The following is a 15297-nucleotide window of genomic DNA, read 5'->3' on the forward strand; positions in this document are numbered from 1 at the left end:
TCAGGATGGGAATGTGACACCAGAGGAGCAGGCCCAGTTGCCAGCACCTCGTTGGCAGGAGACTTCTGGGAATTACATTCTCAATTAACTCAGAGCATTCGACCATTAAACTATAGGTTGGGTGCTTCATTCTTAGTTACAGGCAATCTTTAGTCAAGTGGGGCACTCAGGATGGGGAAGGGTATGAGCAGATTTCCCTCACACATAGCAAAAGGGATATGGAAGGAGGCTTCGCACTTTGGTCCCTGATCACTCACATGCCCGTGGACAGCAGCAGGAATCTGGACAGCAGGGGCAGCGGACATAGCAGCAGCAGCTATGTGGGCAGCACTGGCACCAGCAGATCCCAACCAGGAGGAAAAACAGGAAAGCCCCCAGGATCACCAGGCCAACAAACACCCACTCTGGAAACCAAATGAGAACAAATCGTCAAAGGACACAACAAACAGTGAAAGGCAAGGGCAAGGACTCTAGCCAGAGGGGTAGAGACAGAACAGGCATGTGGGCTAATAGAAGGAGCAGGATCTCTCCTGGTGAGAAGTAAGGAGACAATAGGTCCCTCCTACTCTCTACACTGCAATCAGAGGTGTGATTACAATATGTGTAGATACACCCGAGCTGGCTGTCATCTAGCTAGCTCAAAGAACAGCAGCAGTGAAGGTGTGGCAGCAGGGCTGTACAAGCCCAACCAGGACCATGGGTATGTACTTGAGTGGCCAGCCCGTGCTGTCACAGCTTCACTGCTGTTGTTATTCAAGCTAGCTAGATCAAACCTAGGTTGGGTACATCTACATGTCCTGCAGTCACATCTCAGAGACAGAGTGTGAGAGGCATAGAGACAGGCTCCCTCTCACTGTGCTGGACAGAGGAGGTGCTGTGGGGTGAACAGTATGGAGGCACTAGCCCAACTCTGTTCTTGTGGGACAGAATCCCCTTTGAAGGGTTAGAGGCAGAGCAAGACAAACATCATAAAACATGCTACACAAACATTTGTTTTCTCCAGCTGTGCCCTGTTTGTGCATGCTCTATGCCAGCACTCTAGTTTTAAGTACACAAATGGTGGCAGAAAACACACTATAAATAGCCTGGTAAATGAGCCAAACAAGGCTTTGCCTGCCCCTTCACTACTAAGCCCACGCACACCATTATTCTTGTGAATGTACTTGGAGAATATTACAGTCAGTGCTGCATCCAGCCAGGAAATCTGACAGCAGCCACATTTTTCTACCACTGATGCCTCAAGAGAGCTCCATGTGGCTCAGAAAGGAAGAGACTAAAAATGTGCTAACATTCCCTAATCTCCCTGATCCATTCCGCTCTAAGAAACTTAAAGGCCCAGTGGGTTTTTTCCAAGTCCTCATCTCTTTTAAAGGAATGACATTCATCCAGTCAAGGAAAAGAAACAATATCACGACGCAGGCAACCAATCGCAGCTCAGCAATACAACTCAAATTTAAAATCTATAGCAGCAGTTGCCCTCAGTGTTTCACAATCCATCAATAAAGGGAAAAAAGCCTGTGGGGGAAAAAACTCACCAAATCAATGAGAGAAGACTGAGATCTGCCAGCAGACATTCCAAAAGAGGCTAGAGTCATGAAGTACATTATAGGTTGCAACTCAGCCCTAGCAAGTGGATTTTTTGAGTCAGTGCTCCCGTCACAGGGGCCTTGGAGTTATAGGGAGATCTTTGGTGTGTATTAAGTTAGGGTCTTGCTTAAGTAATGAGTATAAGGAAACAGCAAAAGATGCTGCTGGATCCATTACAGACACAAATCAAGGTGTTTATCCAGTTAAAAGTGTGATTCCATACTCCTTTTCCTGATACAGCCATTGTTATTTCCTCACACAGCAGTGCTGAATATGATCAAATTCATACAAACACTAAGGTTACTGTGGTTACCATTTCTGAGTTGCTTATTGTCACTTAAACCTGTGCAAAACAGGTATAAAAAGCTACCTGATGAATATACTAGCATTTTACATCTACTTTGCACAGGTGTAAATGGTGACAAAAGGTGCAAGAAATTGGAGAATCAAGCCTTGTTGAGTATATTTGTTGAAAAGACTCCTCCTACTACATTTTTCAGAGTAGCAGCCGTGTTGGTCTGTATTCGCAAAAAAGAAAAGGAGTACTTGTGGCACCTTAGAGACTAACAAATTTATTTGAGCATAAGCTTTCATGAGCTGATTTCGTAAGCTTTCATTTCAATGAAGTGAGCTGTAGCTCACGAAAGCTTATGCTCAAATAAATTTGTTAGTCTCTAAGGTGCCACAAGTCCTCCTTTTCTTTTTTTCCTACTACATTGAATCCTCTGCTGGCTCTAATGTTATGGCTAACATTAGGGGTCTTTGCCCTCCTTTCCATGTGTGTGTCTGGGACAGATTATTCCCCCTTCATGTGCACTTAGAGCGGCTCTTGTATATGAAAGTGGGTATGAGAAATCTATTTTGGGGGAAGAGACACACTTTGGTTTAGTGCCCTCAGGCTTCAGTCATTTCAGACGTACCCAGAGCTGAATGCTTTCTCATCTCTTCCCTCTGAAAGACCATCTGATGTAGAATCTTGGACTAGATCCTCTATGGGGTTGGGAATTGCTTAAAAGTGGGATCCCATTAATTTGGATAGTAAGGGATTTGCGCAGTCCAGAAAATCCCCAGGCCCCATCTCAAGTATCTGGCTGTAGCTAGATCCCCTGATAATGTAGCATTACCACACAGAAGAACAGCTCCCACAGCTTGGTTTGGCCTCGTATCCCTCCTTTACATATGTGCAGCCTTCGGTGGCTGATTTTCATAGCAGTATCCCATAACATAAAGTTAGGCCTTTGAGGAGTACTTCTTCTTGAGGGTATACAGGGGTGCATCCACACTGTACTTTGTAGACATACAAGAGTGCCAAGATATTACGGTATGGATAAACGGAGTTGCCACGATCATGGTGGTGTGGCATGATCACAGGTATACAACTTGATATAAAACCTCTTGTAAATAGACTTTTCCACTCTAGTGCAGGGCCTGTCTCTTAGCTATTTCTGTCTTTTGCATCCCTGTGTTACAGCCCCGCCCTATCCCCAGCATGAGGTTTGATATTTCTCAGTGCGATATGCACTTCCAACAAGCGACAGTTTATCACAGAAGACGCACACAAGTAAGAAGGAAATTAATGTGCAGTGCAGCGGAGGGATGGGCAAACAAGGCGAGAGGAAGGGTGGGTCAATAAAGGGTTAAATGACTGAATACCTGGCATAATCTCCACAGCAAAACTTGGCAAGAGATCAGCAAGCAGCCCTGTCCTGCCTAGAAAAGACAGAAGGAGGAGAACAGGGAGAGAGGTTACTGCAGGAAAAACACGCTCCCCAGCCCCTGCCTTAGCTTTCAGCCCCCTTCCTCATCATGGGATTGACCCACATATGCTCTGTGAAGTGAACTATATGGTTGAGGGATTTCATCACCTCCATAGTAATTGGCCCTGCTCAATGCCTGGTGGCGGTCTATGTATCTGTCTGGCCTTGATTTGACCAACGGGGCTGGGGGGTAGGGAGAGAGTCAGGAATGGAACACTCCAATCTAGGCAGAGGCTTGCAAGAAGGGGGTCCGTGCAGCATGATTACAAGGTGATGCCTGCAGGGTATTGTTCTACACTTACACACACTACACGTAGGCATGCACACTCACACACAAACACATTCATCTGGGGGCTTGAGTGATTCAATTTTTAAAGAATCATTTTACTGGAATAAAAAAGAGAGAGCGTGCAAAAGACCAACTGGCTGGATTAGAAAAGGGTTGACCCCCGTGCCTACTACAAGTAATCCACATGCATACAGCACGTGCACATGTGATGTTTTTCCATATGGGACACTGCAGCTGCACAAATAGGTTCACAAGAGATGTCATAATAACTATATGGGGTGGGGGTATGATGAGATGTCTGTATAACCTGGAGATGCTTTGAGATGTGGAGCCAATATCAAAGTGAAGCAAACCAACCAGGAAAGGATTTCTGTAAAACCTAACTGGACCTCTTGCTTTTTCCATTTGAATTTACAGTGAATGTGACAACCAAAATCCAAGCGCTAAGGGCAACTTGGTACCTCTTTGTTTTGGAACTGCATGTATGAAATGTAGCTAATGCACAGCATATGTCCTGAATGTAGGTAAAGTATACTACAGACATATATGTATATGCCAGTACATATACAGAATGCCCCTGCATGCATCTGTGCTGTGTGTATATTTATATAGCACCAACAATTTGCTAGGTTATTTACAGATATGCAGGAAGGAGAAGAACTTGCAATCTGAACAGACACATATGGGGGATGGAAAGTAAGGCAAGCAACCAAGTGTAAGTCAGTTAAAGGTGGTATAAAGTCATCTTTAACACCCACGCCCCCAGGTTTTGCACTGAACAGAGCTCAAACACAGTGTTTAACTGGACCCAAAATCCTTGGTTTCTAGTCTCTCCCGGAAGCATGTTAAAATCAACTAGAATCTCACTCTCCACTTTTTCATTGCTTCAGCAGAGTGTCTAGAGAGCAAAAATCCACACAAATGGTTGCTGGAGCCAAAGGGAACATTCTAAATTCAGGCAGTGCTTTGCAACCCATCAAAGCTGTTCTGGTACTCACTGTAAAACCATCAGTTCCAACGAGCTCTCAGAGTCTTAGCAGAAGATGTAAAGATGATCCTTCAGATAAAGTGTTCCTTATTTATTATTTTAAAATAGGGTTCTATCCATCAGTCTATGGCAACATTTTCATCAATGTGTCCAAAGAATTTCATGGAATCCAGGTAGTCCATTCCCTGGAAGTACCAAATGTCCAGACTACTCTCAGTCAGCATACACATATATCTGTGTATTGTACACAAGACATGGGCCATGCATTGTATATGTCAGATGTGTGCCAGATAACTCTTGCATGTCACAAGCATGCTCTACACATGTATATTGGATATATGGCTCCCAACACAAGTATGTTATACTCATACATGCTCCACATGCTCATCAAATATATGCCTTATTTACATACAAGAATCACATGCATGCAAAATGTATTTGCAGGTACAAACACACATTTACATTGCACGGCTGCAGAAAGCATCTCTGTCTCCTGTTTGTTTACTCTGCATGCAGGCAGACTGTGTCCCTTGCAGTGACATCAGAGGTACAAGAATGGTAAAATATGAAGAGATAAGAGGGCGATACACCAGTTGAGAGCAGGCACTGGCCTGGGTAACTCCATTTCACAATGTAGTGCCTCTCATTTGAATCCCACTCTAAAACCCGAGCTCCCTGCAGTAGTTCTGGGTTTTATGGATAGGTGCTTCATGGTTCCAAGAATGTCCTGGTAAAACCACAGCTGTACGATGTGAGAGGAGGCAAATGTCAGAAACCATGCTGCTGTTGGAAATCCTAAATTGTTGTGAGGACAAGCAGGACAACCATTCCATGCAATCTGTGCAACAGTTTACTCAGTTAGACCCCTTCAATAAGCACAATGTGATGTGTCTGGATTTAGGAGGAGAGAGAGTGTGGATCGCTTCACCATGCCAGAAGGGCAAATAAAGCTGGAATCTTGAGAATTCAGCAAAATTCCCACCTTCACATCAGCAGGTTCTGCATTATCTCTGCACTCAAGGCTTTCTCCCCACTCCTCCCTGTCTGTGTGAGGGATTCAGTCTGTGAAGGAATTCACAAAGCCCTCTCAGGAGAGGCCAATTCAGTGAAACCCAGGGCAGAGGCCACATCTGAACCTAAACCTGTTGATGTGAATAGCCCAGCCGGCTACCAGAAAACAATACATTGAGTGACTGTGCCTCAACTAACTTTCAGCACTTTGATTCTTTCCCCGGGCTGAGTTAATTCACTGATAACCCGTCCCCTCAATGCCATGTAACTTCCCCCCTTCACAGACCCTCCCCCTGCTCCTCGTTTTTAATAACGGCTGTTAAGTAGGCTAGGCTGCAGAGAAACATTTCAGCTGACCCAGCCGCTCTTGTTCATACCAATGGTTACCACAGCAACGGCTGGGGGAGGTAGCACACAGGCTTGTCGTGAATGCTCGCTAATTGAAGGCCGACTTTCCTCCCACAGTGATGAGCAACAAGTGAAGCAAAAATATACAGCAAGAGGGAGGGAGGGATTAGATGGCTCAAGGTGGCAGGGAGTGAGGTATAAGATTCTTTCACCTCTAGGTTTAGCTTGATTCAGGCCCAGGATAATACTGACAAAAAGTGTCATGCAGGAAATGAATTGGGGGCATCAGCCTAGTTCCTAGAGAACAGGTGCCCTAGCAGGCCACCCCAATTGGGAGTAGCTGCCTGCTGCTCCCATGCTCTGAAGTCTCAATAGAAAAACCAAGGACTGAATGGGCCACAGAGCTGTACTCCCCTCTGCCCCCCTAGACTAGGTGGTCAGTCTGGCACAGGTCAGTGAGGAGAAAGCTCACAGTCCCTGACCTGTCCCTGTCCCATGAATAAACGCCAGCGCTCCATATCACGCTGACTCCTTCCATTGGCACCAAACTCATTTTTTTAAAAGTAAGCTTGGAAGAGGGAGAGTGGCGGCTAGAAAGGAGCTGTCAAGGAGAAAACAGTTCATTCAAATACTCTGCTAAGAGGTCGTCCATTTTTGTTGCCTATTTATTATTGCGTGGCCTGTCTCGGAAAGCAGACTGTGGGCATTTTGATAAATGGATTGAAATGGCTGTCTAGTTTCAATGTCTCTTCTGTAAATGCCTCTATATCCACAAGGACTGTAACTTCTTATGCTAGTACCACATAGTGAATCCCAGCAGACACCTCTATGGCTAGATGGCCCCATTTTCCAGAATTATCCCGGATGGTTTTATTCAGAATAGGAGTTTGTCCTTGTGTCAATAAAAATCTGGGATGTGTTGGCACCGTCTCTATTCCCACCACACTGCTGATTATGCTTTCCACACAAGCAACTCCAGCAGCTGCCTCTCAGTTGTTCCCTCAGCATGCACCTGCTGCCCCTCAGGCACAAGCCGAAGTTGTGGCCACTCAACTGCAGCTGAGAGGCACAAAGACTAGAATGGCAGCACAAGCACAGCAAGGGCCATCACCAAGTGGGAGGAGGATCTTTAGCCCTGTAGACAGGCTCTGGTGTAGAAGAACCTGGGAGGGAGAGGAAAATTGGAAATGGGGATAAGCCAAGAGAAAGCAGCGCAGACCTGGAAGGTGGGGAAGTAAAAGGGAAGGAGAGAGGAGTCCTAAAACCAGAGGGAGGAGGGAGAGAGAAAACGAAAGAACTTAAGAACTTAATATGCAGGTTTCAGAGTAGCAGGCGTGTTAGTCTGTAGGACTTGTGGCACCTTAGAGACTAATAAATTTATTTGAGCATAAGCTTTCGTGAGCTACAGCTCACTTCATTGGAATGCACCCGATGAAGTGAGCTGTAGCTCATGAAAGCTTATGCTCAAATAAATATGTTAGTCTGTAAGGTGCCACAAGTACTCCTTTTCTTAATATGCAGGGTAGATGATACACCCAGGAGAGGAGCAAGAAGTTAGGTCTGTCCTGGAGACAGAGGAGACAAATAGCTGAATGGAATGGGGTCTATAGAGAAGAGGGTAAAAAAAATAGAATTGGAGAAAATAATGAGGGAACACAAGGTTAAGTACTTTGAAGAGCAGGAGGAATCAGAGATGGAATTGAGTGGCAATATGTTCCCTTCGGGGGGATTGATGCTCTGGTCCCCCCCAGTAGCAGTGCCTCACTATTTCCTTCCTAGTAGCGGACGAACATACTATTGTTGTCAACCTGTGTTACACTCAAGGGGCCCTGGCACTTGAAGACTGACCCAGTAGGGGCATCAGAAAGAAGAGTGGAGAAAGCGTGACTCTCATAAATCGGAGGCTCTTCCAAGGCAGCTGCTGGGAGATTTATTGGGAGAGTGTGGCCTTGTAATGAGTTCCTCCTTGCTCCCTCTGCGAGCAGTAAACTTTTCTTTTTTCCCCCGTCCCTCTTTTCTCTGTTTGTCAGGCAGAGGGAGAAACAGAGGCAGCCGTTCTTGGAGATCAAAGCTTTAGCAGGCAACAAAGACCTCCAAAGAGGCTGTTGCCATGGAAACCTTAGTAGCTGAGGCCTTTTAATCGTGCCATTCTCCTTTGTTAGCAGCGTGTGGCTGGGGCTGACAAATAAGATGGGGGGGGGAATCCTTGGCAACAAGTAGCATTTCTAAATGGCATGAAATAAGTAATGGGGGGGGTGGACAGAGTTTCAGGAGAGAGGCAACAATGCTGCATGGATGCTCAGCAGAAGGATCTATGGGAAAGCTACATCACATGGGAGTTTAGCAGGAGAAGACACCCTTGGTGCCCTCTCCTGGCACCACAGCACTCACAGATGCGAGTACAAACTGGTCTCGTTTGTCTTGTCCTTTGTAAAATAATTTACTCCTTTTTCCTGCCCACTTTATAGTTCTCTGGCTGAGGCAGAGCTATGGGTAAGAAAGTCTTGGTTATAAAGCTGTTTGTGGGCCTTCCTGGGCTAAATTCTGGGCCTCTAGCCTCCTGTGCATGCCAGTGACACTAACACATCTGCCAACTACTGTGACAAGTAGGCTGGGAAGTTATTGGCAGCTCTTCAATGGAATAAAATTAAATGCTACAGCTGTCATCCTGTTAGGGCAATTTCCCGCCGTGAACTCTCCCCTCCCTAGATTATAGACGCTGATGTGGGCTCAATCTCTCTTGGGGCAGAAGAGACTAAAGCTGGCACTGTTTATAACAGGTAAAATAAGTCACCTTATTGACTAAGAACATAGCACAAAGGTCCAACCACACACACACAGCAGCATGCATTGATTTAAACAACAAATACATTGGACAGATAGGTAGCTATTATTACAATGTGGGTAAGTATATAAGTAGGTATATATATCTACAACTATGCCTCTCTGTGTATATTAGGCTAGGAAGCATCTGATTTTTATGCTTTATGAATTTTGACAGGTAACATAACCTACCAAATTTTTAGTTTATGAACTTTAAATGTTTGCTTATTAACATGGGATTAAGAAAACCCCAGATGCTAATTGTTTAATTTAAAAAGTAACAACTGGAAAAGTCTAGGCTTCTATGAGATTAATTAATAAAATACTATCTGATAATTATGTAATTCATGTTGTGTTAATTGACCTGCCAGATGGAACAGAGAATAAAAGAAGTCAACAGCTGTTTAGCAAAGCAGTGTGGTCCATTAGCTAGAACACCAGACTGCTAGTTAGGATTCCTGGGCTCTACCCCTGACTCTTCCAGAAACTCACTATATGTCTGAGAACTAGACATTTTAACCTAATCTGTGCCTAAATTTCCCCAGCTGTAAAATAGGGATCATATTTAATAACCTGGGTAAAGAACTTTGAGGTCCTCAGATGAAAAGGGCTATAAATAATAATAATTTTATTACAAGTGTAGTACATTGTGTATGTTTAATAGAGACAGTAGGATTGAGCTACAGAAGTCACTTAGCCTAGCTAACGGGTCCTGATCTCCAAGGAAAGAACATGAATTAAACTAGCATCACCAAAACCCCAGGATGTCATTGTGATGCACTATATTAGTCCTGACACAGCAGTATGTACAGTGCCTAGCACACTGGGACTCTGATCTCTGATTGGGGATTCTGGGTGCTATCATAATACAAATATTTAATAATAATTTGTACTAATACTCTTTGAATAGCATCCTGTCCTTATTCTAGAGTGGGTTCACTTGCTCCCAATCTCATTCCTGCCTCTATAGCAAAACACTTTTTTCCCACTGATTTCCTTAGACAGGGTAGACAAAGGCCCTGATTCAGCAGTCCATGCCCGTAAGTGCTTTGCTGAATTTTAGGCACATGCTTAAATCCCACTGGCTTTGCTGAACAGGGGATGGATTTAAGCACATGCTTAAATGCTTTGCTGAATTGGGACCAAAGTGAGAACAGCCAGTGGAATTCTACAGTGCAACAAGGAGTTATCCTTATCTTTGATATCGAAGTGTGACCCAGGGACACTAAAAATCCCAGCCTGGCTGCTCAGATCAAGATGGAAGATTGCAGATGCAACCTGCAGTCTCCATGAGCTGTATATGTCCATATAAAGACATGCACAGCTGCAATCTACTTCATTTTATTCAAAATTATAGTAGAAGCAGCTCCTGAGCTCCTGAGGTTGCTAATGAAGCCCTTGGTTGGGCAAAGTTTGGGACCTTCTGCCCTTAACTATGTAAATATCACTGTATTTTTGCCGCCTCCCAAATCTTCCTCATGTTGTTACTGATGTCAAATGATCTTGTTGAGCTGCATCCTCCCTTTAACCTGCATACTTCCTATGCTTCTGAGGTTCAAATCTGAGAAATTTTTCCTATTTCCTCTTAAGCACTCATTGGTCTCCTCTCTTATTCTGCCCTCCCCAATTTCCATTTTCGTCAACTGATATGATAAAGAGAACTCCTGCTCCCCTCACAACCTCCAGCCAATGTTTTAAAAGATGCAGCAACCCCCAAAATAAGCAATGTACAGTGTATTTTAAAAGGAAATGTCAATAGGGAGTAGATACTGTGCATGATGGGAAACCCAAACTCTCTCAGACATCATCCCTTTACTGTTTCAGCTGCTCCCAATAGGGAGTCAGCCTTTCATCTGATCAGCAAACAGCAAACAAAATGCATTGAGCATCCCCTAGGATCACAGAAGTTCTCAAATCTACATTTATATTCAGTCTATCCTTGCAATTCACTAATATCGAGAAGAGAAGTAGAATGGTATCAGAATATCCCAGAAAGTTCCAGAATATTAAAAAAATTATATTTCTTTATTGCTGGCTGCCTATCTCCTGCATCAAAAGGCACTGTCTTGCTTTCAATCATCACCACATTGAGAGAGAGAGAGAGAGAGAAGGAGAGGCAGGAAAAAGAATAAGAAGAGTTGGAAGGACAAGGAGACAGGGAGGAAGGGAAGGTAATTGGGATGTCACTGATACACATATATAACGGGCTTGATCATTCTGCCTGATGACCAACACCCAGGAGAGGAAGCAAATGCAAGCTGCTCCAACCAGCCTATGAAGCAGAGCAAAGTACACCCGGAACAAGACTGCTCTCTTGCTCTTGGAAAACCCATTGAAGTGCACTTTCCTGCTGTGCAAGTGCTGCACCTAGACAAACAGACAATGTGCAACTACAGAAAACAGGCTGCCTGAGCTGCAAGTTCCTCACAGTAAAAGCACAAAGGACTAGGGCAGCGTGATGGGTCGTATCAACTCCACACTGATGAGCTGAGGGTTAAACAGCTGGTCTGGACGCAGGAATTCAGCTCCCTGGCCTTTGCTGGGCAGACTCCCAGTGACGGGAGCATTCAAAAGAGAGCAGCTCAGCCCAGTCTGGGCTGACCAAGGAGGAGAGCAGTTGGGTGCAGCAGCATTCTGCCAAGAAGCTGCCGGGACTGGGCCTCCTAGCCAAACCACTGGAAGCACACTGACCGCAGGAACTGAGGATGACGACTTGCTACCAACAGGGGAAGGGGCCCCAGAGATGAACCTGGGAGAAAGCCAGAAGGGATCCCAAGACAGAGCTGTGACACTGACAGAGGTTCCGGAAACAGTGGTAGGAAATGACCCAGGGAGCACATAGTGATAGCAGACCCCTAGGCCATATATATGGCCTATGGTTTTGAAAGACACTGGGTCAGAACTCAGTGGAGTAGGGTGGGACCAGGTTCCCCTACCCCCCCTTGGGGACTAGAGCTACTAGGCAGAGGAGCTGTAGACTCTCGCTGTGGGACAATACTGCCAGTCTGGGGCACACAGGCACCCCCCAACAGCCAGTACAACATAAAGCAGGGCAAGGCTCTTTCCCCCATATAATCTTTTATACACAGGTTCCAAGATTTGAAACAACATCCATTTATCTAGGCTTCTCATGTCTCCATGGTAGCACATTGCCTCACCATGGTATCTGAGAAGCAGTGCAACCAGGTGGATAGACCACTGGACTTGGACTCAGGAGACTGGGTTTTATTATAGACTCTGCCATAGTCCTGCTTTGTGACCTTGGGCAAGTCACTTCCCCTCTCTGTGCCTCAGTTTCCTCATTTGTAAAATGGGACTAATGATACTGACCTTCTTGGCAAAGTGCTTTGAGATCTACTGATGAAAAGTGCTATATAAGAGCTAGGTATTCTTAATTATATTATTATTATTTATTATGATACTGAGATTTAGTGGCCAGCTAGGTGCCTTTGGGTGTGAGGATGAGGCACAGTTAAATAGCCTATTACCACATAGCAATATCCGTGCTGGCATCACATAACAAGGCCCATAGCTAGTATCTGGGAGAGATGGGCCTAAACTGAAAAGTCTGGATCCAGACCTGGATTTAGAGCAAACCGAAGTTCAGAGGTGTTCAGATCTGGGGTTCAGGCTTGTGTCTAGTGCAAGATAGGGCCATGGAACTGGACACGGATATTCCAGTGGTTAATGGTGATTTCCCTTGCCCAAGGGCCCACTGTCAACCTCATGTCTGTAAGTGGGCTTTGGCAGTGCATTAAAATACATCAATGTGCTTATCTTCCATATTGGTTGAGTGTTTTTCCTCCAGCACTACCACTTGATGCACTGTACTCCTCTCTTTAGATGTCATCTAAATACTCATCTGACCCAGGAGGCCAACATATATGTTCCAGTGTATGCATGTACAGCCTCTACACAAGGCTATTCATGTGCTTTAATATGACCTTCACCACAGTCGCAATATATCAATATACAACAGTAAGGAAGGTCATATTTCTCCAGAGGGACCATGCCCTCGTCACCTGCCACTTCTCTGATTTCAGGTTTTATCTTCTGATTTCTAGGGGATTAATTTACGGCAAACTATGGCTCATGCTTTAGGAGAAAAAAGTTGGTTTTGGCTGATGTTTAAAATATTGTTTTCCTTGATTATACCACCCATGTGGACATTCTTATTAAGGTACCAGAGCGGCTATGCTGGAGTTTACTAAACCAGGGGAAGGGACAGGACAGTACTGGGCTAGAGAGGCCCCACCCCTCAGCAGCTGTAGGGCATGCTCCTGGTGGACAGATAGTTTAAAAGGACAGGAGTGGGCCAGAGAAAGGAGATACAGGCTGTATCAGGAAGTGAGGCTGATGCCTGGAGCTATGAGAAGGGTGGCTCCAGCACTGTTAAGGCCACTCTGGAAACAGTGATCCAGATCCCCCTTCTCTTTGGGAGTTGAAAACTCACAAGAGACTGTGAAGAACTAGGCAATGTTCCACTGGCAGACTAAGCAGAAGCGACCTATGGGGAGTATATCTGGACGTGGATCAAACAGTGGTCTGGACACTGTAATGCCCCTCTTGAGTCAGGACCTGGTGGAGTGGATGGGCCTGAGTCTCTTTACCTGGCTCCTCTGCACCTCTCAGATGACAAAACCCTAAGGGGAGTGGAAGGGACATTCCAGAGAGAGATTGAGGCCTGCCACATGCAACCCAATTGGGGCTAATTTGGCCACTCACACATAGGCGCCGATTCCGTGGGTCCTGCGGGGCTGGAGCACCCAAGGGGAAAAATTAGTGAGTGCTTTGCACCCACCGGCAGCAAAGCTCCCCAGCATGCCGCATCCACGCTCCTCCCCCTCCCTCCCAGCGCTTCCCACCTCCTCTCCCCCGCCGCCTAATAGCTGTTTGGCGGCGCTTAGGACTTTCCAGGAGGGAGGGGGAGGAGTGAGGACGCCGCGCGCACAGAGGAGGAGGCGGAGAAGAGGCAGGATGGGGGCGGGGACTTGGGGGAAGGGGGTGGAATTGGGGTGAGAAGAGGGTGGGGCTGGGGCAGGAAGAGGTGGGGCAGAGGTGGGGCCAGAGGAATCGAGCACCCACCAGGCAGAAGAGAAGTTGGCGCCTATGCACTCACATGTTCCTGGAATACTGGACATACTGGCGCTTCCGGGAATGGTGTGTGTCCACCCTTGCTTGGTGACCTTGTACACATGGTGCGTGAGAGGTCACATTGCACAGGGGATGCCATTTTCAAGAGCGCCTTATGCTGCTGAGGGCAGAGTGGCACGCTCTTCAAAATAGAGTCTCCTGTCTGATACCAGACAAAAACATGTCCGATATTGTCCCAGTACTGAACAGGGGACAAACCAGCTAAAAGGAGGACTGTCCAGTATAAAACCAGACGAGTGGCCTTCCTAGCTGGGGCCTGTTGTAGAACGAAAAGGTCTGAGCCACTGCCTGAGCACTATACTGGCTGGCTATAAGAATGACAAACTACAGGGGCCTTTTCCCAGTTTAGTTTATGTTGCTTTGGAAGCAGTTTCAGTTAAAACAGAAAAGGCCATTCTTATTCCAGAATAAGTGTTACCACATGAGGAAGTGTACCAAGTGTAACTATAGAAGTTGAACTATACTGATATAATTATATTGGTATAACTGGAAAAATCTCCCATATAGACAAGCTCTTATAACAAAAACTGGTGCCGTCTCAATTCCTCTTCAGGGATGAGCCTCCAGATAATCTGCGAGAACATTAGGGGCTGCCTGCCCGCATTACAGATCTCAATGCAGCAAAAACCAGTGCATTCTGGATCTCTTTAGTGTATATTTTTAAAAGACACAATCTCAGATTTTTTATTTGCTGGCATTTTATCTGTTTAAATCTTAAATAGGGGGCCAGATTCTCCACTGCCCTGCCCCTTAGATAGCCACTTGCACATGTGTTAAGTGAGAGCTATGTGGATGTGAAACATTCCTGTTCTGGTTTGGCAGTGTTTGACACCCACTTTCCCAGATGCAAATGACTGCCCAAGGTTCGGGGCAGTGGAGAATCGGACCCAGGAAATATAATATAGAGAGAGAGATATATAGGCTACACTCGCAATATACTGCATAAACATAGGCAGAGTAGACAAAGCATTAGAACTTTCCACTGAGGAAGAAGCAAATTGTGAAATGTGGCTCACCCAGAACCAGCAGCTCCACTGACTCCTCATTCTTGCCCTCCAAGTCGTCAGGGGTGATGATGAGACAGTAATAGAGCCCACTGTCTCCCCACATCAGCTTCCCAATACGGAGGTCTGCATCTGAAAAACAAAAAATGTAGAGGGTGGGGCCATCCCCCAGCCTCCTCTAGAAGTGAAGGATTGAAAACACTGGCTCCAACTCCAAGTGCAGCCCCCTGGGAGCTGTCACTGACGGGAGCAGATGTTTGTTCCCTGGTAGTTTGTGGGGATTACATCCCTAGCTAGTGCTGTGTGACAGGTCAAGCCTCTAGATGTAGATTAAGA

At 45.8% G+C, this 15297-nt stretch overlaps 1 protein-coding gene across 8 annotated transcripts in view; it reads right to left on the minus strand.

Moving 5' to 3' along the window:
• ILDR2 (immunoglobulin like domain containing receptor 2) overlaps positions 1-15297 on the minus strand; it is a 49109-nt gene that overhangs the window by 13182 nt on the left and 20630 nt on the right. For 4 of the 8 annotated variants that reach the window (XM_043509933.1, XM_038387673.2, XM_038387672.2 and 1 more), the window contains exons 3-5: positions 14974-15093; positions 3241-3297; positions 258-404 (exon numbers count right to left, since the gene is read on the minus strand). In XM_043509933.1, the coding sequence (XP_043365868.1) occupies positions 258-404; positions 3241-3297; positions 14974-15093 (324 nt within the window). The remainder of the gene's footprint in view (positions 1-257; positions 405-3240; positions 3298-14973; positions 15094-15297) is intronic. The other 4 variants (XM_038387675.2, XM_043509947.1, XM_043509942.1 and 1 more) reach the window with 1 other exon arrangement.

This window comes from Dermochelys coriacea, chromosome 1 (assembly GCF_009764565.3).
Source record: "Dermochelys coriacea isolate rDerCor1 chromosome 1, rDerCor1.pri.v4, whole genome shotgun sequence".
NCBI lineage: Eukaryota > Metazoa > Chordata > Testudines > Dermochelyidae > Dermochelys > Dermochelys coriacea.